The following is a 26,092-nucleotide window of genomic DNA, read 5'->3' as shown; positions in this document are numbered from 1 at the left end:
TGTCTGCTGGCTCAGCCCAGAATGCCTTGCTGATAAATCATTGAACTGGAGGTGTTGAGAAGCCCAGCAAGCTATTGCAGTATCTTGTGTCTATGAGTTATCATAGTATCTGGTGTCTGGGCACGTTAGACCTAGCAGGGATTTGAAATTGCAAGAATTGCCCTTTTCTTGATCACGGCAGCTGTGATCAGATTCCTTCAGCTTTCTTTTTTTAAGTATATTCAGATCACGACTGTACTCAAAGCCGCTGAAAGGGTTTTGTGCCTAGGAGCAGAAGGGAGTCCTGCCTTTTTTGCGATCGTCCTCTTGCAATCAGATATGCTAAAGAACCGTTTCCCTTCTCCAAGTCCTGGTCCTTATGAAGCCAAAACAGTACCACCCGCAAAGACGCCCTCAGAAGAAGGAGATGTCAGCAGACTCAGGGAAACACCAATGTTTGCATAACCTCGTCAAATGTTGACTGAGCATGCTCAGTGGGTACAGATTGCTGAATTGTTGTCGGAGGCACAATGATTGCAAAAGAATCAAGTGGCTGGAACTCTGAATGGGAGCAAGTGGGCCTGACTTGCAAGTATATATTTCGTTTTTATCTCCAAGAAGCACAGTGTAGCATACATAGATCTTCTGTTTTTTCCCCCACGCCCTCCCCTGGTTGCTCCCACTTTTATCCTCACACAACATCTCTGTGAGGTGGGTTAACTAGGCATGGGTCAACCCATGAATGTTGTAGCTGAGTGTGGGTTTCTCTCTCCTCGCCCTCCATGCTCTGAAATGTTTAGACTCCACCTGGGCTTTTGTGGAAGTTAAATCTGCCTTGCATATAGCAATGCTAGGATTTCACCTCTGCTTTGCACGAAGAAGCTTCTGGGTTCAATCCTCAGCATCTCCAGGAAGTGATGGGAAAGACCCCTGCCTGGAACCCTGGACAGCTCCTGCTGCCAGTCAGTGTAGTCAATGTTGGGTTGGATGGTCCAGTGGGCAAAAAAGCATTTGTTACAGGAAAGAAGAAGCGGATTGGTCTACTGGCTGCTGGTGTCACAGCAACAGCCTACCTGTGCAACCGGGGAAACAAGCTGATTGGTCTGCTGGCTAGTGACCAATTGAGAGAGCCGTTTGCATCTTGCTAGGATGGAACATTTGACGGGTTTACATAGGTTTTAGGAATAGGGGTCTGAAAAGCTCTTCAATTAATTTAGGGGGGGAAATAGTTTGACGGGAATGTCAAAAGCCCTACTAACATGGCGATGTTTCTCTATTCAGTGTGGACAACCTGAAACTTGTTGGAAGCGAAGAACTGTAGCTCTGAAGGTCTTCTGCTTAGGTCCTCCGCTCCACCGCAGAACATCTGAACTCCCTTGAGTGAGTCATATTTTCTCACATGCTTAAGATTTTCCGTCAGTACAAGGAGGGTGGGATGAAAACAATTTCAGCTATGATCCCTTTGTGAGTGTTCTTCTCTCGCATGTGTTACTGGTTGACATTTTATCTTTCCACACCATGCTGCTATGCTTGCAAATTCATTTGCTTCTCCTTTCTCATAAGTGAGGAGTGTGGGGGTGCTTCACCAACAACATCTCCTAAATTCAGCTCTCTGCTGTAGCTGCTGGTCTGGCCAGAGAGCTAGAAGCAACCCAGCGGCAGCTCCTTTGTCTTCTAAGATTGACAGATTTTAAAACAGGCCTTTGCTCCTCCTGGAACAATAAGGACTAGAAACTTAACACTTTCTAAAGTTGAAAAATGCAATTGCTTTCTGCATGGAACTTGAATGTGCCTGTTATGGAGCAACTTACTGGCTGATTTGGGTAGAAAATAAAATAAATCGTACTTTTCGATAACAACCATGCTGCCTATGTTCCTGGCGACGGTTGGGTTTATAAGTGTAATTTCCCAAGAATCTATTAAATGCAGGTGCTTTTTGGCACGTTGAGGATTAGTAATCAGTTGTTCCAGGCATAACATTTCACTTATTTTATTATTTCCTGGGACGACTGGCAACATTTCCTGAGACGACTCACAAGTGGGGGCGGAGGGGCGGATTATGCATATGATATTCTTGCTGAGTCTGCCTGGAAATACAGAGGACCCTTGTAGCAGTAATAAAGATTGAATGTAAATCAAAAGTCGTTAGATTCTGCACCAAGGAGAACCCATACCCTGCAAGCAGAATTCCTGAGATTTTGTGCCATAACTCTCTGTATTGTTAGGCGTTCCCTGAGCAACTAGATTTCTGTGAGCAGGGCTACCCATGTGGAAATATGTAGAGGCAATACCTGGACATGACGAAAGAGTGCTATTAGCTCCCCCCACCCACCCACACCCAAGGATGTGTTTCCATGGGAACTAAAATGTCTGACAATGACCAGGAATTGGTTGGAGACTCACCTGGAAGGCAGGTGGCTATTTTGGAAAACCCTAGTTAGCCAGTGATGATGTTGATGCTAATAATATAGTATAGTATAGTATAGTATAGTATAGTATAGTATAGTATAGTATAGTATAGTATAGTATAATAATATAATATAATATAATATAATATAATATAATATAATATAATATAATATAATAATATAATATAATATAATATAATATAATATAATATAATATAATATAATATAATATAATATAATATAATATTTATGCATACCCCACCCATCTGGTTGTGTTTCCCCAGCCACTTTGGGCAGCTCCCAACAGAATACAGTCATACCTCATGTTACGTCCACTTCATGTTACGTTTTTTCAGATTACGTCCCGCGGCGACCCAGAAGTACCGGAAAGGGTTACTTTCGGGTTTCGCCACTCACGCATGCGCAAAAGCGCAAAATAACGTGCCGCTGCGGGTTGCGCTCTTTTCATGTTGCGAACAGGCCTTCGGAACGGATCCCATTCACAACCAGAGGTACCACGGTATTAAAAACACGATAAAACATAAAACGTCAAAAACTTCCCTAAACAGGGCTGCCTCCAGATGTCTTCTAAAAGTCAGATAGTTGTTCATTTCCTTGACATCTGATGGGAGGGCGTTCCACAGGGTGGGCGCCACTACCAAGAAGGCCCTCTGGAAGGAAGTCAAGACATTCATTCATTCATTCATTCATTCATTCATTTATGCTGCCACCTATATATACCAGGGGTAGGGAAACAAAGGGCCGTATTCCCTCGTGGCGAACATCCCAGGGGCCATTTTCCCCTGGTGGGTGGGGCCAGAGGCAGAAGTGGGTGGAGCTTCCGGGATGCGCTTCTTACCTTTGTACACAGACACCTCTCGCCCTCTAGGCAAGCCAAGTGTACACAGTACAAGGGCACCAGGCAAGAAACGCAGAAAGAGAGTGTGCAGCAAGATAGGTTGAGGGGTGTGGGCCTGGGGAGATGGGTGTGGCCTAAAAGAGCCCCTTAGAGAGTCCTGGAGGGCCACAATGGGACCCCAGGCCTGGTGTACATGGTGCTTTACAAAGAACAGGTCCCTGCCCCGAGGGGCTTACAATCTAGAACAGGCACAGGGAAACAGGAGAGGAAGGGGGCAAATGTAGTCAATGTTCCCTGTGAGGAGGAATCAATGGTTAGAGACCATTCTGGGAATTGTAGCTCTGGGAGGGGAATAGAGGGGCCTCCTATCAGCTCTCAGCACCCTTAACCAACTACAGTTCCTGGGATTCTCTGGGGGAAGCCATGGCCATGTCATGTGCTATCACAGCACTTGAAATGTGTAATGAATGTGGCCTGTGAGGGAATGCAGCTGCCCCACTTCAGAGTGAAAGGGGCTTCCCCATCCCTGAGGCAGACCTAGGAGATGAGTTTGAGCTCTCTAAGCCTCTTGGGGTGCTGGCTGTCTCTCTCGAGATCTGCTCCAGCCTTAGTTGACTTTACGATACGATACGATATAATAATCTTTATTGTCCCATACAGAACAACGAAATTGAAAAAAATCTACATAAGACATTCAAAAACCAACAAGCTTTCTATCCCAGCTATTACAACCTGGTTAGCCCCCTAAAAACTCTCATACCCCATTTTTAAATACAATATACTCCCATAGAGACTCCTTACACTGCATTTAAAACCAAAATCGCATTTGGATAGAAACTGTTTGCCTCTCTGCTGGACTGTTTCAATGACACCTTTCACCTTTGCTGCACGATACGTAAATCAATGCAAATGTTACAAAATGCCGGTGAACGTCCAGTGACCTCCTTCCGAAGGAAATCAAACCTGGGTAATCAAACCTGCATCCCTGGAACATCTCGCTGCTCAGAGAAGTGGATCGTGCTTACCAGCAGGTGGAAAATAACTGTGCAAATGGATGGACCCAAACGAGTTGAACTTAAGTTCTCATTGAAACCAATGAGACCAGTTAGTCCCATGGATTTTAACAGGGAGAAAGCTCACCAGTTTAGGCTGCAGTCCTAACCCCAAGTATTTGGCAGTAAGCTGAACGGAATTCAGGCTGGTCTGCAGTTCCTTACCCAGTGCAATGTCAAAATGCAGAATGAATTGAGATCTGCTTTCTCTCTCTTTTTCTTGCAAGAATTTCAGTTCTGGTAGGCTGTGTGACAAAAAAAGACCATTCAGTGGGTGGGCTAATTAAAGCTGCCCCTGTCATGCAATCAGTTTCTTGAGGGAAGAAGTGACAGGCAGAGTTGCCTGCAAATAATAACCGGTGTGGTGTAGTGGTTAGAGGGTTGGACTACGGCCAGGGTTCTCGTCCCCACTCTGCCATGAAGCTCACTGGGTGACCTTGAGCCAGTCCCTGTCTTTCTGCCTCACCTTCCTCACAGGATTGTTGTGAGGGTGAGATGGGGAGCAGGAGAACTATCATGCATGCCACCTTGAGCTTCTTGAAGGAAAGTATTAATCAATCAATCAATGGCATGGTGCTGACATTGCCGAGGTTGCAGGTTAGATCCCTGTAAGGGACAGCTGCATATTCCTGCAGTGCAGAGGGTTGGACTAGATGATCCTCAGGGTCCCTTCCAATTCTAGGGGAATAATCTCCAAATGAATCCAAACTTTAATGTCTAAAAACCCTGGTAGAGGACAAGGATCCTGAGATCACGTTAAGGGTAGCCAAATTCTGTGTGATTGCCATAAAACTTAAGGAACAAGCTGTGCTATCATAATGATCAAGGTTTTAAATAATAATTTTAGGTTATATGTTAGTAACTAAGTTTTAATTTATATATATTTTTAACTGTTGCTATATCTGTATTGTCCCTCTTATACCTAATTGCAAATTCAAATGTATCCCTATCGTGTTTTATTACTTCCTTGATATTGTATGTGGGCTGGAACTGGTCTGTGACCGGAATAATAAAATTCAACTAATTCTATGGGAATATTTCCCAGCTACCTCTGGGTCAATGACCCTGTATCCATGATCCGCTCTCTGGAAATGTAGATTGCAATCATAAGCTCTGATAGCGTGCAAACCCCAAAAAGCTAGCAGGGCTTGGCTTGGGCAACCCAGTAGTTGCCACTGACCATTGTTTGAATAGCTACATGCAGAAATTCAACTGGTAAAGCTTTCTCCCTACCATTTCAGTGGAACAGACGAGAGGTAGCAGACTCTCCTTCCTCGGAGGTTTTTAACAGAGGTTGGATGTCCATCCGTCACGGTGGATGCTTTAGCTGAGATTCCTGCATTGCAGGGGGTTGGGCTAGATGACCTTTGGGTCCCTTTCCAACTCGTAAGTTTCTATGATTCTATTTCACCAGCTGCATGCGGAGAAAAGCTTCACAGCTGGATTTCTGCCTGTGACACAGGAGCCTTCCAAAGCAGGAGGGGAAGAAAGTTGGCAAGGCTAGAAGCCCAAAGTTGGTGTGTTCGATACAGGCCTGCTGTAACCAAAATACATTTGATGCCTCTGTTTAGACACCACAGAAACGTGCAGGAGCAAAACATATAAAGTGTCTCTGCCCTCTGCTGGAACGTCAGAGCAAAGCAAGAAGGGGGACTGATTTATTGATTTATTGATTTATTTACTCATCTTCTAAAGCATTTTTAATCCAATTCCTCAGCCAAAAAAATGGTCCCAGGGTGCTTTTTATTTAGCCATTATATTTTAAGTGTTTGCACCCAACCGTTACGTGGTGTTGGGGCTTTATAATAAATAGAAGAATAAGTACTCCCAGCTATGTACAATAAAACAGCAATTGTTCCTCTTGTTATCATTGCTCAGCCTGTGCATGCAGTTCCCTTTGGTAACCAAAGCAGCACCCATCCATGCGCAAGAAGGAAGTTTCGGCAGGGCTTGGGGTACCTCGAGGTTTGCAGAAGGACAAAATAGGATCCAGAGCAGCCTAATAAGACTTGTATCTGTTCAGTGCCCGTGCAATAAGGAAAATTGGGGGTGGAGTCTTGTTGTGGCTTTAAATTGTTAGCTGCCTTCGGTTTCTTCTGAGAAAAATTAGGCAGATTGTACATTTTTTAAAAGATAAAAATAGATAAACCATCAGAAGGAACACTCCACACTCCAACATTTTTGCTACAGGTCCCATTTGTTGCAATCCAAAACAGCAGATGGCAGAATAGCATAGAAGCTGGAGATAAAAAGTCACAATTAAAATGCCTGGAAGAACTTAAAAAAAAGATATTTGCGTGCGTGCTCAGCGTCCACAGCCAACATCGGACATTTGCACAGGTTGGTTCTCAGCCTTCCTTTGCCATCACCACTGTCATTTGAGACCAGGTAGCAGCCTGACCGCAAGCCCAGTTCTGGTCAAGGGTGATGGGACTTGCAGTCCAACTATATCTGGAGAGTCATGGCTTCCTTACCCCTGGCCTACACACTAGTGGAAGGCCACCCTGAACGGTCCAAAGTGTGTCACACGTGGCACGCTAAATTCTTCAAGCAACGTAAACCCTCAAATATCTGAAAGACCATCTCCTTCCATACACCCCCCTCAGGTATTAAGATTGACAGAAGGGAGCCCTCTTGGTTGTTCCACCACCCTTAGAAGTGGTGGCCTGGGAGAGGGGATTCTCTCAGCAGCCCCTGAGCAGTGGGATTCCCTCCCCACAGAAATGTGCCTGGCTCTTTCACTGCATGGCTTCTGCCAAATGCTAAAAGCCCTGGCCTTTAACCCCTGACAGATGTGTGTCTGGTTGCATGTGTGTTCACCCTAGAACCACAAAGGTAAAGGGACTCCTGACCATTAGGTCCAGTCGTGACCGACTCTTGGGTTGCAGTGCTCATCTCGCTTTACTGGCTGAGGGATCCGGTGTACAGCTTCCGGGTCATGTGGCCAGCATGACTAAGCCGTTTCTAGCGAACCAGAGCAGCACACGGAAACGCCGTTTACCTTCCCGCCGGAGCGGTACCTATTTATATACTTGCACTTTGACGTGCTTTCGAACTGCTAGGTTGGCAGGAGCAGGGACAGAGCAACGGGAGCTCACCCCGTTGCGGGGATTCGAACCGCCAACCTTCTGATCGGCAAGTCCTAGGCTCTGTGGTTTAACCCACAGTGCCACCTGCCATAGAATCATAGAATTGTAGACATGGAAGGGACCCCAGGAGTTATCTAGTCCAACCCCCAGCAATGCAGGAATTGCAACAGAATCATCCGTGGCAGATTGGCCATCCAACCTCCACTTATAAATCTCCAAGGAAGGAGAGTTCGCAACCTCCCAAGGGAGTCCCAAGTAGAGTAGAAGAAGAGTTTGGATTTGATATCCTGCTTTATCACTACCCTAAGGAGTCTCAAAGCGGCTAACAATCTCCTCTCCCTTCCTCCCCACAACAAACACTCTTTGAGGTGAGTGGGGCTGAGAGACTTCAGAGAAGTGTGACTGGCCCAAGGTCACCCAGCAGCTGCATGTGGAGGAGCAGAGACGCGAACCCGGTTCACCAGATTACGAGTCCACCGCTCTTAACCACTACACCCCACTGGCTCTTACTGTCAGAAAGCTCTTCCTGATGTTGAGTCAGAACTTCCTTTCTTGTAACCTGAAGCCATGGGTTCAAGTCCTATTTCTTGGAGGTGAATTGTTTTAATTTATAATTGATTATTAAATTTCCATCCCATCTTTTCCCCAAGGAGATCAAGGGGGCGTAGCTGAAAGACCATCTCCATTTTTCCCTCACAGCAACCCTGCAATGTGGGTTAGGCTGAGAGAGCATGACTGGCCCAAGGTCACCCAGCATGCTTCACAGTCAAGTGGGCACTTGAACCCTTCTCTCTCAGGTGTCAGGGACGCGGGTGGCGCTGTGGGTAAAAGCCTCAGCGCCTAGGGCTTGCCGATCGAAAGGTCGGTGGTTCGAATCCCCGCGGCGGGGTGCACTCCCGTTGTTCGGTCCCAGCGCCTGCCAACCTAGCAGTTCGAAAGCACTCCCGGGTGCAAGTAGATAAATAGGGACCGCTTACTAGCGGGAAGGTAAACGGCGTTTCCGTGTGCGGCTCTGGCTCGCCAGAGCAGCGATGTCACGCTGGCCATGTGACCCGGAAGTGTCTCCGGACAGCGCTGGCCCCCGGCCTCTTGAGTGAGATGAGCGCACAACCCTAGAGTCTGTCAAGACTGGCCCGTACGGGCAGGGGTACCTTTACCTCCCAGGTGTCAGTAGTCCAGTGCTATATCCCACTGCCTCTCAAACTCATCTCAATTGGTTTTAAACCGTTTTAGAAAAATGATTTTATTATTTTCAGAGTGAACAAACAATGAATACCCTTCTCCGCAAGAGTGCTACGTCTTGCCAAACAAATTGTTTTTAAGATGCAAACCATTCCCCCTGTTAAATAAAAATATTGTTGCATAAATCCCAGTGGGAAGCAGGTGGTCTCTATCCGTTTTCCTTTTTTTAGCTCATATGAAGTAAAACTGAATCAAGTTGCAGAAAATCTGCCTGGCTTTTTGCGGGTTTTTGGTTTGTGTAACCTCTCTGCCAGGTTTCCTGTGCAAATTAGGCTTGAAAGCCGTATACACCATAAATCTATAAAGATCTCCGAAAACTATTTGTAATTGTTTTCATGTGTGAGTGGGGTGGGTGGGTGTTTAGGATCAGGTTAGCCATATTGATTTGTATGCTGTTGGTGGATATTTGTCATTGTCTTGTTGGGCTGTGTATGTGATAAAGGGGAGCCACAGATAAAGGGGTGAAGGCGTCTTCTTCTATTTGTCCCCTTGTCAGTTCCAGTTTATTGGTTAATTTTTCTAGTAAGGCTGTTTCCCATACTATTTGGTACCATTGGTCCATGCTTATTCCTGACAGGTCTCTCCAGTGTCTGGTTATGATGTTTCTGGCTGCTTTCCCCCATTCTTCCTAATGTCTCAACAAATGAAACCGATTTGTAATAAAAAAATAAAATAAAAATGTTACATGGAAGAAAAAAATACAAGAGAGAGACATGGCACATACCTTTGTAAATCAAGAAAATCTTTAATAAAAATACATTTAAAAAAACCTATTAGTAATTGTTTTGATTGACATTGTAATTGTTTTGATTGACATTGTTGTAACCTGGAATCTTATGGTGAATGGCAACTTCACAACGATGGTGATGATGGTGTTAATCTCTGCTGGTTGCTGCTGCAGGTTTCCCGTTGCCATTTTAGCTGTGTATTTTTTTTCCTTTCTTTGTTTGTATTATTGATTATTGCTGTGATTTCTTTTGTTGTTCAATTCCTTATCTCTGCTTTGGAATGTTCTGCTTTGCTTTGTGGTGGCAGATTGGTTTTCGTTTGTTGCTGGAGTGCTTTCCTGTTTTACTGAAATGGTGATGTCGAATTGGCTTTTATCTTGTACACCACCCAGGGAACAGAGGGGATGGCCATAGATGCTGGTGCAGATGGGGCTACTACACCTTTAACAACTTGCCATTCAAGCTGCACTACTATTAAAGGTGCAGAAGCCCACTTTTGCAGCCGGCCATGGCGCTGTGGGTTAAACCACAGAGCCTAGGGATTGCCAATCAGAAGGTCGGCGGTTCGAATCCCCGTGACGGGGTGAGCTCCCATTGCTCGGTCCCTGCTCCTGCCAACCTAGCAGTTCGAAAGCACGTCAAAGTGCAAGTAGATAAATAGGTACTGCTCCGGCGGGAAGATAAACAGCATTTCCGTGCGCTGCTCTGGTTCGCCAGAAGCGGCTTAGTCATGCTGGCCACATGACCCGGAAGCTGTACACCGGCTCCCTCGGCCAATAAAGCGAGATGAGCACCGCAACCCCAGAGTCGGCCACGACTGGACCTAATGGTCAGGGGTCCCTTTACCTTACTCTAGGTAAAGGGGCCGAATAGATAAATATTACAGAAAGCCCAAGCACTTGTTCTTATGCCGTTGATTTAAACCTGCTTCTTCTTCTTCTTCTTTTCCTTAGACCAACCATTGCAAAGTAATAACAGCATGAAGTGCTTCTACAAAGCTCTCCTCGTCTCCTGGGTCCTGTTTGAAGGTATGTCTTGGAGGCAGGGTGCAATCTCACCTCTGATGTTCTCACAGCCTGCAAAGCTGTGACCCACCAACCCCAAATGCAGACCCACCAGAAGTGTAAGGATGTATGGAGACCCTCCAGAGGCATGCTAAACAAAGGGTGAGGAACCAAAGGTCCAAGGGCCAAATAAAGCTTCCAGGTCTTTCCATCTGGTCCTCAAGACTCTCCCTAGGCCACACCAGTTCCCATGACACACCCCTCAGTGGCCCTTCTCACCTCAAGCCCCACAAGCCACCCTTTGAGGCAGTGATGGCCACCATCTTGGATTAGGCAAATTCATGGAGGATAAGACTAGCCATTGTGACCCTAATGGCTATGCTCTGCCATCACTGTTGGAGGCAGTAACACCCTCAGCACCAGTTGCTGGGAATCACAGGTGGGGAGAGCACTCTTGTGCTCAGATCCTGCATCTGAGCAGCCACTGTGGGAACAGGATGCTGGACTAGATTGGCCATTAATCTGATCCAGTACTTATGTTCTTCCTAGGGGCTGCACCCTTGCCTGCTCGGCTTACAAAGCCCCATTCCTCTTCTCAGCAGATGCAGCCACCAAGCTTGCTTTTCACCTTCTTCTGTTCTGCAGCTCCATTTTGCACCCATTCATCCCTGTGTCCATGCCTTCACCTGCTCTTTTTGTGGAACACCCCCCTGCACACAAACCACACCCCTGGTAACATCCTGCATGTTCATCCGTCCCGTCCCCCCAATGAACTGCAACTACCAAGCATCCTTTAGATCAGCCTTTCTCAACTTGGTGGGTCCCCAGATGTTGTTGAACTACAACTCCCATCATCCCTAGCTAGCAAGGCCAGAGCTCAGGGATGATGGGAGTTGTAGTCTAACAACATCTGGGGACCCACCGGTTGAGAACCACTGCTTTAGACCATGGGTAGGCAAACTAAGGCCCGGGGGCCGGATCTGGCCCAATCGCCTTCTCAATCCAGCCCGCAGACGGTCCGGGAATTCAGCGTGTTTTTACATGAGTAGAATGTGTCCTTTTATTGAAAATGCATCTCTGGGTTATTTGTGGGGCATAGGAATTTGTTCATTTTTTTTCTCTTCAAAATATAGTCTGGCCCCCCACAAGGTCTGAGGGACAATGAACTGGCCCCCTGCAGAAAAAGTTTGCTGAATCCTGCTTTAGACCTTCTGCCCACTTATGAAGCTACCATCCCCTCTTCAGACCCTTTCACATCCCTGCTTTCATCTTCAATCCCGTTCCCATGCCTCCTACTCCCAGCCTTTCATCATCCCCTTTGCACTCCTCATTTTCACTTCCATTCCCCGTTTTCCTCCTCCTCCTTACTTTTCTCAACTCTCCTTTGCACACAGATCACCCCTGGGCCTGCTCTCATCTATTCTGCAACCTCCTCTGTGCCCACACAACCCATTCTAATATATGTTGCTGTAACTGTAGCCTGCCAGTTAGTTTCTTCAGCTGGAGAAGGTTGAGTTCAGTTGATGGATGCTGTATGTGCATGTATGGGTGTTTGCTTGCTAATAAAACATTTCTTCTAAATTGCTACGTTGAATCTGGAACTTCATGTTGAAGACAACACAGGAGTGAAATACATTGTGTGAAGGTACTATGGAATATTTGAAGGCCCCACATCCTTTATTTCTCTGACATTAGACAATTGAGGAATGGAAGAGAGAGAAGCTTGAAACAATCTATTTTTTCCCTTCCTTTTAGCTTCCTTCTCACTGTACTCAAACAACAGAAGAGGTTTGAGTAAAGCAGGGATGGCAAGACACAGGAGAGTTGTTTTCTTAAACAAAGAAAGGAAGAAACCAGTTTTAACAAAGATAAAACAGCAGAGATGGGTGCAACAGAGAGGCCAACGCAGAAAAAGCTAACACATAAAAGCTAACACATCAGAGACTTTCCCTTCTCACTTTACTCAAACCTTGTTTAAACCCAGGATTGTGATGTGGCACTGCAAATCCTCCATTGCAAGCTGCATGATAATAGCCTTACATACACACACACACACATATATATATATATACATAAATACATACATACAGGCAGATATTCTTAATGTGTCCTGGAACTGTGATATTGCCTCTTACTTGCCTAGACAGAGAGGTATGGATTTTGCAAGGCACATGCCTTGTATGCCACCTACTGTATCACATCTATTGCTCTGCCCATTTTTTGGCCTCCTAACTCTGGCATATGGAATGTGGCTCCAGGACTGAAAAATATTCCCCACTCCTGTGCTAAACCTTCTGTGCTTTGTTGCTCCATCATTGCATTGTACACAGCTGATGCACTTGTTTGGCAGAGACTCTCCTGTTGCAAGCAGTGGCTTCAGCAGCACAGAGGATCTGACCCAAAGCAAAAGTCCAGATTCAGGCAGCCAGAGCAAGGCGAGGCAAAGCAGAGCAAAGTTTAGTTCATCCTTTTCCAACCTGGTGCCTTCCAGATCTTTTCAGCTACAGTTCCCATCAGTTGCAGTTAGAACGACCAGTGATCAGGGATGATGGGTGGTGCAACGCATTCGGAAGGTACCAAAATGGGGAAGGTCCTAGTGAGATGAGGCGAGTGCCAAAATTCCTTGGTACCTTGGACAGCTCCATGCAAGGTTCAAGCTGAAGAGCCCAGCTCAAATGTTGTTTCAGCATCAGCCAACCTCAGACTGAGCCTTAAATGATGATGATGATAATTTTTTTATTATTTATACCCTGCCCATCTGGCTGGGTTTCCCCAGCCACTCTAGACGGCTCCCAACAGAATATTAAAAACACAATAAAACATCAAACATTAAAAACTTCCCTAAACAGGGGTGCCTTCAGGTGTCTTCTAAAAGTCAGATAGTAGTTTATTTCCTTGACATCTGATGGGAGGGCGTTCCACAGGGTGGGTGCCACTACTGAGAAGGCCCTCTGCCTGGTTCCCTGTAACCTCACTTCTCGCAGTGAGGGAACTGCCAGAACTGAGCCTCCTCAGTTAAAAAATCCCCAGCCTGCTTTAACAGGCATTGGCTCTGATGAAGCAGGAGGAGACTGTGGTCCCACTAGGGAGTGGAGGTCAGAGGTGGGGCAACACAATCTCCTTCGGCTGAATAGGTGCTCATATTATGAGCTCCTCAAGTGCCCATGCTGCTTACCGGTAATATGAGCATCCAGGGCTTGCTCAGAGAGCAGCTTCTTCTCTCTCTCTGAATCCCTGCCCTTATTCAACCCTGAGATCATAGCAGAGACTGGATCATAGCAGTGCACACCAACTCCAGATTGTGTACAATGATTGAAGGTCCTGGCTCACCTACCTTATGTGACAGCCCCCTCAGCTACCCTGTTTAGAAGTCTACTAAGGAGAGACTGTGTTTTTTGACTAAGTTGGAAGAAAGCCAGCAGGGAGCTTGGTGGTTTCCTTATGGCCCCTTTCCTTTTCTCCCCCTCACTCCAACATTGTGTAGGTAGATCCAGACAGATCTCTGCCGAGTGATGGAATTAATTTTCACCTTCTTTTTGTTCTTTTGGCCATTACCCATAGCCTCGTTTGCTGTGAAAAGCAAAGGAAGCTGTGTTGATCCAGGAAAAGGGGAGGAGGAAAATCAAAATTCCCACAGTTGGACATTGAATGCCTTTATACGACCAGTCAAAACAGCACACAATAACAAGCACAGGCTTTCAAGTTCTCCAAAACTCTCCATTGGGCTGGATGTTATATACAGCAGGAAGGAAGAGGGAGGGAATTAAAAAAGATTCCCCCCCCAAATAGCCTAGACATTGTAGGGTTGTCATATTTCAAAAAGTGAAAATCCGGACACAAAATTTGTTGAGGTGTGTTTTTTTTGCAAAGTCATTGGGCTTTTTCTAGTTTGGGCCAAAGTTCTTGAGCTATTTTTAAGGAAATTCACCAAAATCTACATTTCTGACATGGGCTGCCATACATCCGGATTTTCATGGACATTTTTAGCAATTTCTACCCAGACACTGTTTCTGATGGCTGAATCCCGGCTATGTCTGGGAAATTCCAGTTGTATGGCAACCCCACCATAAGGTCTGTATCTACTACATCAGTCTCAAAATGAAGGTAGCCAGCTTGTTTGGATACAGTTGCTTCCAAGCAATCTGTCAGTAGCGGATGGTGTATTGGGCTGCTGGCGCTTACCTGACCTCCCAGCAACTTAGTCACTGCTGTTTACGTGGAGAGAGAGGCGGTGGGGAAGTCAGTGCAGTGCAGTTGCACTGGCGGAGCCAATGCAGAACTCCTACCAGTCGCTTTGAGACTCCTTAAAGGGAGTGAAAGGCGGGATATCAAATCCAAACTCTTCTTCTTCTTCATGCTGATCTCCCCACTGCCTCTCCCCTCTCTCTCCCTGTCGATAAGTACAGAAACTCAGTTGTCAGGAGGTTAGGTGAGCAGTGTCACCGCACGCCACCAGCTGCCACTGCAATTTGTTTATTCATCCTGTGCATTTCTTTGCACAAAGTTTGTGGGGAGGTTATGCTTTGTTGGCTTGCTTATTTGAGCATTCGTTTTGTTTGTGGGCAGGTTATAAGACGTCGTGTCAAGCGATTGCTTTCCCACACTTTCCAGTGCATTTCCCTGGCACTTTCCTTACCGCAAAAAGTTCGGTTTTTTTTACAGAAGCGGATTTGTTGCGCAGGAGTGCCAAATCCACTTCCGTTGCACAGCCTAACTTTGCCGGTATGCAACTGAATCCCACCTGCAAAAATAGCCACCCTCTGGAGGTGCCCTTAGTCTTCCTTAGGTGCTGCTACAAATTGTTGGTTTTGCCTAAAATTCCGGGACAAGGAAGCAATGCCTGAACCCCCATTTTTGGAAATGGTTATCTAGACCTGTCTCCAGCATTAAGCAGAACATGCTAGGCAGAGAGAGAGAGAGAGAGAGAGAGAGAGAGAGAGAGAGAGAGAGAAACATAGCAATCTTTATTTGTGCAAAGCTGGAGATTAATTTTAGGTAGTGTTATAGGTAAAAGTAGAGAGCAAATCAGCTGAAGTGATTGAGCATTTGCCTCAAAAAGTAAAGCTCCTCTTCAGGTGATAGAAAATTGCCTTCCTTTGCTTGTAGATTCTGCTTCCAAACAGAGAAATCCTGTTTTCTCTTCAAGGCACATAAAAATCAAAGGAAGCCTTTTTGGGCCCAGTAGGGATATGATTTGCATGCACATTCAATCCCCATCATCTCTGGATAGGGCTGGAGAAGGCTCTTCTCCAAAACCCTGAAGAGCCTCTGCCCATTCATATAGACCAGACTTTCCCAACCTGCCACCTTCCAGGTGTTTTGGACTCTTATCAAGCCCAGCCATCACAACCAACCATCGGAGATTATGGGAGCTGTTGTCCCAAACACCAGGAGGGCACCAGGTTGGGGGGGGGGCTCTGGTGTAGACAGTCCTAAGCTAGACAGACCAGGGATGGGGAACCTGCAGCTTTCCAGTAGTTGCTGGACTCTGACTCCCATCATTCCCAGCCAGGATGGCCAGTGATCTGGACGAATGGGTTTTGTAGCCTTCTGGGCCACAACTTCCCCATCTCTGAGATAGGCCAGTGGCTTGATTTAGGCCACATTCACACCATATATTTAAAGCGTTATGCTACCACTTTAAACACTCATGGCTTCCTCCAAAGAATTCTGGGAGCTGCAGTTTGTTATGGTTGCTGAGAGTTCTTAAGAGACCCCTATTATCCACCAAAAGCTGCTATTCCCAGTCAATCCCTCTTCAAAAAGCTCTGGAAACTTGTCACTCTGTGATGGGAACAGGAGACTCCCAACAACTCTCAGCATCTTTAACAAACTACAGCTCCCAGCAGTGGCGTAGCGTGGGTTGTCAGCACCCGGGGCAAGGCAAGTAATTTGTGCCCCCTAACCCGTGGATTTGCGCCCCCTAACCCGTGGATTTGCGCCCCCTAACCCTAACCCCCGGATGTTGCGCCAGGTGCGGCCGACCCCCCCTGCACGCCACTGGCTCCCAGGATCCTTTGAGGGAAGCTGCAACTGTTCAGAGTGATATGGCACTGCTTTAAATGTATGGTGTGAATTTGGCCTTGGTCTAGAGAAGCTTCCTAAATGCTATGTACATATATACAGTATAAGCAAGTGGAAACAAGGCTGCTATAAGTAGGGATAGATCCTTACAGTGCAGCAGCAGTGGTTTAGCCTTGAAAGCAGGACGCGCAGGGGAGCATGCCCAAAAGACGTACAAAGCAGGGGAGGAGAGAGGTGGCCTTCTCTTCATGGCTTCCTCTGCATCTCTCTCTCCCAGGGGTCCTGGCTGGTCCATGGAGCGCCTGGATGCCCGAGCACATGTCCGCCTTCGAGGGCACCTGCGTCATCATCCCTTGCCGCTTCAGCTACCCTGACGAGCTGCGCCCGTCGGCCGTGCACGGCATCTGGTACTTCAACAGCCCTTACCCCAAGAACTACCCGCCTGTGGTCTACAAATCCCGCACCAACATTGTCCACGAGAGCTACTTGGGGCGCACCCGCCTGCTGGGAGAGCTGAACTTCCGCAACTGCACGCTGCAAATCTCCCGCCTCAGCCCTGAGCTCACCGGCAAATACTACTTCCGCGGGGACTTGGGAGGATACAATCAGTACACGTACCCTGAGCACTGCAACCTGGAGATCATCAGTGAGTACCAAGCCAGGCCTGCTCTAATTCCCTTTTTCTGGGGGAGGGGGACTTTGTGTGCTGTTTTATTGAACAAAGACTTTACATCTCTGCCAGATTGTGCTTCTTGTGTGTGCTGACTTGCCTCTTAATCAGCCCAGGTAGAGGCAAGTCAGGCAAGTGAAGGGCCAGGTGCTTCCCTCTCCTCTCCTACACCACTGTCTCCCAGAACCAGGAGGGGAGTGAAATGGGAGGAGCAGGGGAAGTTGTCATGCAGGCATAGTCTCCGGCTGCATGCACACAGCCCATCAGGGGAAGCTACATAAACCAGTGGAGGAGGAGCTGTCCCCTGTAGCTGCAACTGCAGACCTGAAAATATCTGCCGAGACACTAGATTAGTGTGTGTCAGGATGCTATCAGCAGCCCCCAGCTGGTTGCCCAGGAAAGTATAAATACAAGGAAAAGTTTCTTACCATCATTTTTCATTTCAGTCTTTGCAGAGAGAGGCTGTAGAACCCAGCCTCTTGGATAATGGCGTTGTCCCAAGTGAATCTCCACCCTCCGCCTCTCCCATTTCCCACTTCTATGGGTGCTGCTACATGCCCTCTGTCTTCAAGCTCTTTGCTCTCCTACTTTTAAGGCTCACCGGATTCCGTGAGATGGAGGGACTGGGATGCTTTCTAATGACAACGTGTCAGCTGGGTGTTGTTCCGGCTGTCCCATGATTTCCCAACTTTTCTCCTCATCTGCCTCTGAGCTGTGACCTCCCTCAACCCCCTGTTGTAAATCTAGGCTGTCTCCCTCTTCCTCCTCCCTGGAAGGGTCAGGATGGGGAGGCGGTCTCCACCATTCCTCCTCTGCCCAGTCCCTGACAGTGTGCATCCCCCCTGAGTTCTTCAAGGGGAGCACTGAGATGCGGGAGGAGGAGCCTGTCTGGTTGTAAGCAGGTTGTAAGCAGGAAGGCCCAGAGGAATCAAGGCTGAGGCTGGTGGGGCAGTGCCCCATTCACCCCGGCTGACCAGCCTCCACTGTTGGTTTTTCTTTTCTTAAATTTTATTTATACTTTCCAGATATATACATTTCACTGATTTTACAATCATTTTGACATTTTAAAACTTGACTTCCTTCCCCCTCTTTCTGCGGTTCCTTAAATTTATTTTTAATATCTTCTGCATATCCATATGAACATAACTTACTCATTTATTTATCTTCTTTAAATATATACTCTTATATAGCTGTAGGTTATAACAATAATCCTGCCAATGTTTTTATCTGTTTACAATTTATCTGTAAATATTCAATAAACCATTTCCGTTCTTTTATAAAAAGTTTGTTATCTTGATTTTACTCTTCCGGTAAGTTTCGCCATTTCTGCATATTCCATAAGTTTTTGTATCCATTCTTCCTTTTCTGGGACTACTACTTCTTCTTCTTCCCATTTTTGGGCAAGTAACATTCTTGCCGCTGTAGTCAATCTAGGTAGTTCTATCACAGAGCCTAGGACTTGCCAATCAGAAGGTTGGCGGTTCGAATCCCAGCGATGGGGTGAGCTTCCATTGCTCGGTCCCTGCTCCTGCCAACCTAGCAGTTCGAAAGCACATTGAAGTGCAAGTAGATAAATAGGTACCACTCTAGCAGGAAGGTAATCAGCATTTCCGTGCACTGCTCTGGTTCGCCAGAAGCGGCTTAGTCATGCTGGCCACATGACTAAGCTGTACGCCGGCTCCCTCTGCCAATAAAGCGAGATGAGCGTCGCAACCCCAGAGTTGGCCACGACTGGACCTAATGGTCAGGGGTCCCTTTACCTTTACCTATCGCTATAATTCCCAAGAGAAAGGCTTCTGGTGTTTTTCCCCCCTACAAATGTTATTTTAAACATCCTTTTCACTTCACTGTATATCATTTCCCATTGGTATCTCTTTTCAACCCCCCACAGACAAACCCACCATTGTGAGCCCCCCAGAAGTGGTGGAAGGGACCGAAGTGGAGCTGCGCTGCGTGGTGCCAGATAACTGCCCTGACATGAAGCCCATCATCACATGGATGAACCACGAGAACCTCGCTGAGCACTCAGTCTACGCGCAGGTGGAAGAGGAAGGCGGCACCTGGTCCCTCGTCTCCCTGCTCAAATTCATGCCGTCGCGCGAGAACCACGGGCATGAGCTGGGCTGCAAAGTCACCTACTCCAACACCACTTTTGAGTTTGATGGGTTTACTACCTTGGATGTCAAATGTGAGTCGGGATTCTGAAGCGGCTGTCGCTTCGTGACTCGATACGTTCATCTCCCTAGGGTCTCAAGGTGGAGAATAGGCCTTGCCACCTCTTCTTTTTATCCTCACAGCATACAGGGCCGGCCCACCCATGAGGCAAGGGGAAACGACTGCCTCAGGTGGCAGCATCCACATGAGCAACAGATCTGGCCTTCGAGGAACACATTGCCCGCTGTTGCTACCACTGCTGTGCTAAACAGTGGTCTCTTTTGTTGCACTCCTTGGAGGCTGGATCTGCTGCCATCTTGACAGCTCCCGCAATGAAGCCTCCGCAATGGCTTCTTGGCGAAGAGGAGGTGATGGTGGTCTCCCTCCACCCTTGTTTCCAATGTAGATCTTCATTCCACTTTTGTTCCTGATGTAGATCTTCACTCACCGGTTCTTCCCGGTGACTGGGGGCAGGGACACCATTTTGGGCTTTGCTTCAGGCGCAAAAAATTTTGGCTGGCCCTAACAACAGCCCTGTGAGGTAGGCTATGCTGTGAGATACTAGCTGGCCCAAGGTCACCCAGTGGGCTTTGGGAAGGCAGTATGGGGGAGTTGAACCCGGGTCTCTTAGGCCCTAGTCGGCACTATAACCACTACAACACGCGGGCTCTCACCACATTTTGGCGCTGGAGGACCTCTGGAACCAGGGATGTTTGCTCAACATCAAGTCCCCATGTTCTGCATCATCAAGTCCCCATGTTGTGCTATGAGGGAGGGCTTGTTTGGTAGCTTCTACACTGGGAGTCTTTAATGTCTTTCGAAGCCCATAAACAAACCTTGGTAGATCCACACTGTAGATTGAAAGCACATCCAATGCACATGACTTCCCCCAGATAATCCTGGGAACTGTAGTTCGCTCAGGGTGCTGGGAATTGCCATTCAGGGACGGGAAAACTACTGTTCCCATGAATCTTTGGGGGAAGTCGTGTGCTTTAAATGCATGGTGCAGATAGCCCTGGTTACTGCAAAGAGAAACCAGAGCACCTCCCTGAGGCTGATCTCTTTTTGGCTTGCTTCCACAGACCCGCCCCGCATTCTGCAGGCGAACTCCTCCGTGGAGGTCATTCAGGGCTCGCAAGTGGTGCTGGTGTGCACCGTGGACAGCAGCCCCATGGCCTTGATCTCGTGGCTCCGAGAAGACGAAATTCTGCACGAGGACATGGCAGGAAGCCTCACGCTCCATCTGGACAACATCACCCACCTGCAGGACGGCATCTATACTTGCGCGGCCGAGAACATTTATGGCAAGGACAACCATTCCCTGGCCTTGGCTGTGCTGTGTAAGTACCCAGTCCTGAAGCCCTGAAGCCAATTTGGGGGGGTGGGCGGGGGGGAGGGAGGCCTGCACTGCAATGTAACCCCAAACTTTGCAGCAGGAAATGAGATGGTCGCTTTCAGGCATTCGGACCTCAAGTCTTTTATTTATTCTGAATGTTTCTATACCACTTCTCCACAATGAAAAAAAGCAGTTTATTGGGGGTTTTCAGAACACATACACACCAAACTTCATTAACTGCCATATATATAGCTAAATATAATAATTTTATAAAATAGCAAAATACATATGATAAATACATTATAGTTATAATATACTGTATTTTTCTGTCTATAAGACACCCCCATGTATAAGATGTCCCCTAATTTTTGACATTATTTTTAGGGGGGTCTAATACACAGGAAAATACGGCACTTAATATTTTTACTATGTGTTCCTTTGGTGGAAAAGACGGCTTTTGGTTGTTTCCCCCTCCCAGATGCCCCTTGGAAGCCTGTGGTGAACGCCTCTGTGGTGGCCGTAGAGGGAGAGCCGGTCACCATCCTGTGCAGCTCGCAGAGCAACCCTGAGCCCATGATCACCATCTTCAAGGACAAGAAGCCCATGGCCATGGGCGTCTACCAGAACCAAGTGGCTCTGGAGTTTGAGTCTGTGACGCACGAGGACGACGGGGAATACTGGTGCACGGCAGAGAACCAGTTTGGCCAGCGCAGCACGGCCTTCAACCTCACCGTTGAATGTGAGCACTCGCCTGGGGCCCCCAGAAACTCTTGTGGGACATAAATGTGTTTTGGGTGGTGTCCAACTGTGGCACCTCATTTGCGCAGTGGAATTCTGCTCATGCAAGCAGGATTATTCATTCCACTCTCCTGCCCCGCCCCATATCAGCCCCCAAGCCTCAGCTGCCTCATTCTGCCTAGCTGTAGGGCCACCACCATATTCTGCTCTGATGTCAGCAGCTCTGACCCAGTTCTTCTGGGGGCTCACATCTGGCAGCCTCTGGCTCGGAGGTCTCCCAGTCTCTAGTAGCAGCTTCAGAGCCTTGCTGCTGGTCTAGTGCCCTGTCCGATGCCTTTGCTGGAGACTCTGCAGTCTCTGACTCCTGAGTCTTGACTGCAGGTGGTCATTACAGCTGGCCCATTACCTATGGTGACATGTCTGTGCCACCATAGGACAGCCCCTGGTGTCCTGACACAGGCTTTTGCTTGTGGGCCCACCCAGCCACCCAAAGGAGCATGTGCAGTCCAGCAAAACAACTGGACTAATCTGCTGTTGCACCTCCACCTCTTTCACAAGAACGTAAGAAGTGCCTGCCGGGCCAAACCAGTGGCCCGTCTAGTCCAGTGTCCTGTTCTCACAGTGGCCAAGCAGATTCCTATGGGAAGTCTGCAAGCAGGACACCAGCACAAGAGCACTCCTCCCTCTTGCAGTTTCCAGCACCTGGTATTCAGAAGCAAGGCTGCCTCCAATTACATAGCTGTCAACTTACAGATTTGAAAATAAGAGACCAGCAGCCTCGAAAATAAGGGATCAGCAGCCAAAATAAGGGATTTTGCTATTGTAAAGAGTTACACGCATTGGTAGGATTGACAGATGCTGTCAATCTGGCATGAGGCGGTTGCGCCGCCGCCGCGGCCACTGAAGCGCCGCCCTTCTGCATCCCTCCCCATCCCCTCCTCTTCCTCCTCTTCCTCCTCCCTCGAGCCGCCTCCTCAGCTGCCACCACCGCGCTGCCTCCGGGCTCGCAGGCGGCATGGGCAAGAGTCTCTCTCCTTCCCCCCCTCTCTCAGGCGGGGAAGGGCCGATGGAACGCCTCGCGCCAGGACGATGGCGCCAGTGCGTGCGCTCTCTCGCGGCGGAGGACCCCGAGCCGCTGCTTCCCTCCCGAGCCGGGCGAGCATGAAACCCAGGAAATTTAAGGGACATCATCAATAAGGGACAGCAGCAGGACACAGCGCTGGGATAAGGGAGTTTCCTGCCAAATAAGGGACGGTTGACAGTTATGCTCCAATAGTGAAGGCAGAGCTTAGCCATCATGATTAGTAGCTATTGATAGCCTTCTCTTCCAGTCCTCTTTTAAAGCCATCCAACTGGGTGGCAATTGCTGTCTCCTGTGGGAATAGGTTCTGTAGATTAACAATGCACAGTGTGAAGAAGCATTCTCTCTCTCTGTGTGCAGTTGCTCCCCTTATCCTTTCGGACTCCAAGTGCACAGCCGCCCGGGACACCGTGAAGTGCATCTGCGCGGCCAAATCCAACCCGGAGGCTGTGATCACCTTTGAGCTCCCCACGCGCAACGTGACGGTGAACGAGACCGACCGGGAGTTTGTGTACTCGCAGAAGACCGGCTACATTGTCACCAGCATCCTGACCTTGCAGAGGGAGGTGGACTCCCAGCTTTACATTGTCTGCTCAGCCAGGAACTTCTACGGCACCAGGAACCAGCAGCTGCAGTTCCACCACTCCAGTGAGGGCCCTTCCAGGCAACTGCCCCACCTTGGTCCCTGCAGCTCTCACGAGGCTCATAGCAGTCTTGTCCAGGGGTGGCGCTGTGGGAATGGATTTAGACACTAGGAGAGGACCTATTGTTTAGTTATTGTCCTTCCTTGCTCACATGATTGAGATCAGCAGAATACCATCCTTTGCAGTTTAAACTTGAAAGCAAAGACAAGGTTGATTTAACCTTCTAGAAACAATAATCCTGGATGCTTCAAGGCAGACTGGATTTTTCCTCGTATTATTATCCCTTTTCACCCACTTAAAAACAAAAATCACACATGACTCAGCTGGTAGAGCATGAGACTCTTCATCTCATGGTTGTGGGTTCAAGCCCAACGTTGGGCAAAAGATTCCTGCATTGCTGGGGGCTGGGCTGGATGAGCCCGGTGGTCCCTTGGAATACTACAGTTCTATGATTCCACATAGCTTTTGTGAAGAAGTAAAAGTAGTATTTACTTACATAATCTAGGTCTTGAAGCAGCAGTTGCAGTAGCAAAACGAAGGCAGGTTTATAACTAGTATCTGAGTTACAAAAGGACAAAATGTAAGTTCAAAAATGGTGCCTGAGCTGCAGAGCTCAGATATGCACGTGTGGTCAGCTTGGAGGCATGGTGAAAGAAGAGAGGTGCGCCCAGGCAGGAAGGAAGCACCATATTTTTCGCTCTATAAGACGCACTTTTCCCCTCCTAAAAAGTAAGGGGAAATGTGTGTGCGTCTTATGGAGTGAATGCAGGCTGCGCAGCTATCCCAGAAGCCAGAACAGCAACAATCCCTCTTGCTGTTCTGGCTTCTGGGATAGCCGCACGAAGTCTCCTCAGGGCAGCGGGAGGAAGGTTCCCCCTGCCCTGAAGAGGCCTTGCATTGCTTTCGCAGAAGCCAGAACAGCAAGAGGGATCTCTGCACAGCGAAAGCAGTGATCCCTCTTGCTGTTCTGGCTTCTGGGATTCAGACTATTTCTTTTCTTGTTTTCCTTCTCCAAAAACTAGGTGCGTCTTATGGTCTGGTGCGTCTTATAGGGCGGAAAATACGGTATGTAGCATTTCAGATTCCTGCCAAGGCAGACAAAGGAAGTGACCTCACAGAGTTCTCTAGCCAATTTCACAAGTAGCTCTGTGAGATTCAGCCCCTCCATGCGTCTATCCAGCGAAACATGAATTGTTGGCTTGTCAGCAGTAATGTCCCACTGGTGCCGCACATTTCAGCCAAGCAGAAGGGGACCAAGCAGGACCAGGGAGGGGCATACCCTTGGGAGGCAGGTGACGACTACGGAAGAGGTATAGCCGGTGGCGGCGGCGGGGTGTTAGTCCTAAGGACCATCTAGAGAAGCCTGGAGGGCTGCATTTGCCCATGCTCTGCTGAGACCAGAGCACTGGGACTATCTTGCCAATCCTGTGCATTTCTCTCTCTTCTTTAAATTTTCCAGATAGTCTGATGTGGGCAAAAGTGGGGCCTGTTGGAGCGGTGGTAGCCTTTGCCATCCTCATAGCGGTCGTGTGTTATGTCAGCCAGACCAGGAAAAAGTAAGTTTTCTGTGGTGGGGGTGAACTCAAGCCCCCCCTCCTTCATATCGCCTCGTTTTCTTCCTGTAAAAAATCCAGACCCAAATTCAAATCTGGGAAAACATCGCCAGAACCAGGGCCTTGTTTCCCCTGTTTTGCACCAAACACAGAAAACACACTCCCTCCCTCCCTCACTGCAGCCGTGCTCCTGGAGCCAGTGGCTGCAAAATCAGCCAATGTCCGTTTGAGCATAGGAACCTAGGAATCTGCTTTATATTGTGTCCATCTAGCTTAGCATTGTCTACTCTGACTGGCAGGGACTCTCTAGGGTTTCAGACAGGGAGCCTTCTCCACTGTCCTGGGAGATGCTGTGGGACCTTCTAAATGCTCCACCACTGAGCGATGGCACTTCCGTAAGGCCTCCGAAGGCACCTGCATCCCACAGAGGCGGTGGCTCCTCTTGCACGAGTGAGAATGCTCCAGCCAGTATTGACTACAGAGCTATATTATAATAATAATAATATAATTTTTTTATTTATACCCCACCCTTCCCGGTTTGAAAACCGGGCTCAGGGCAGCTAACAACAAATTTAAAACTCTTAATTATAAAAGTAGCATAAAAAAACATGAATAACAATAAAATTCAAAAATCAATTTAGGGGAAATAAGCATTAGATAATCCCCAGGGCTAGCTGGCTGAATTGGTCCTACTTGGGCCAGTGAGGAGGCCAGGGGAGAATTAGCTGTGGGGTCTCAGAGGGGGTAATCATCATAAAGGGGGAGGGGGAGGGAAGAGAAGGAAAATAAAAGATCAGGCTGAATTCGAATTAAAGGCCAGGCGGAATAGCTGTGTCTTACAGGAGGTTAAATCCTGAAGGGCCCTAGTCTCATGGGACAGAGCATTCCACCAGGTCGGAGCCATCACTGAAAAGGCCCTGGCCCTGGTGGAGGATAGTCTGACTATATCCAGGGTGCTGACAGGCCTGGCCCAGCCTGCTGTGAATCAGTAAGTTTCACTGCTGCAGGCAGCTTCCGCTGAGCCTTCAGCTCTGACGAGACAGGGCAGGTTCTCTCTATTCACGGTTTGTGCAAACAGTGGCTTCACATGATCTCTGAGCTCACGACTACAGTCTCTACAGATGTCCTGGGATGTGTGAAACTGCTGTCACATCTCAAACACCGCAGGCAGAGGTTTCGCATGCCTTGTGGTTTGCTCCTGCAAGACCGTCCACTGAAGGAAGTTCATGTATTGAGGGGCACGTCACTGTTTCACACATTCACCTCTGGAGAGTGGGGCAAGGGGCAATGCTTTCCACTCAACTTCCATTAAAACACAAAAGGACGTAAGCACAGCCTTGCTGGATCAGGCCAGTGGCCCAGCTAGTCCATCACCCTGTTCTCGCAGAGGCCACCCCCATGCCTGTTGGAAGTTGAGGCACAACTCAGCTTGCTCAGAAGGGTCTGCCTGGGGTAAAGGCAGATAGAGTGTGAAACCTCCAGGTTCCTAAACTGTCTCCGTCTCTTTGATCTCTCTGCTACCTGCCCACTG

The 26,092-nt window shown here is 48.1% G+C and overlaps 1 protein-coding gene across 5 annotated transcripts in view; it reads left to right on the top strand.

The window, feature by feature from the left end:
* The window catches only part of MAG (myelin associated glycoprotein), a 68,759-nt gene that overhangs the window by 35,704 nt on the left and 6,963 nt on the right, over positions 1-26,092 (top strand). For 3 of the 5 annotated variants that reach the window (XM_028742578.2, XM_028742587.2, XM_028742588.2), the window contains 7 exons: positions 10,311-10,385; positions 16,663-17,031; positions 18,947-19,243; positions 20,292-20,549; positions 21,024-21,284; positions 22,725-23,012; positions 24,468-24,564. In XM_028742578.2, the coding sequence (XP_028598411.2) occupies positions 10,337-10,385; positions 16,663-17,031; positions 18,947-19,243; positions 20,292-20,549; positions 21,024-21,284; positions 22,725-23,012; positions 24,468-24,564 (1,619 nt within the window). In that variant the 5' untranslated portion in view covers positions 10,311-10,336. Of the gene's footprint in view, positions 1-1,238; positions 1,360-10,310; positions 10,386-16,662; positions 17,032-18,946; positions 19,244-20,291; positions 20,550-21,023; positions 21,285-22,724; positions 23,013-24,467; positions 24,565-26,092 lie in introns of those variants that run through there. The other 2 variants (XM_077932124.1, XM_077932125.1) reach the window with 1 other exon arrangement.

The sequence above is a fragment of the Podarcis muralis genome, chromosome 7 (assembly GCF_964188315.1).
Source record: "Podarcis muralis chromosome 7, rPodMur119.hap1.1, whole genome shotgun sequence".
Classification (NCBI taxonomy): Eukaryota; Metazoa; Chordata; class Lepidosauria; order Squamata; family Lacertidae; genus Podarcis; species Podarcis muralis.
This window is presented reverse-complemented; position numbering and strand designations above follow the sequence as displayed.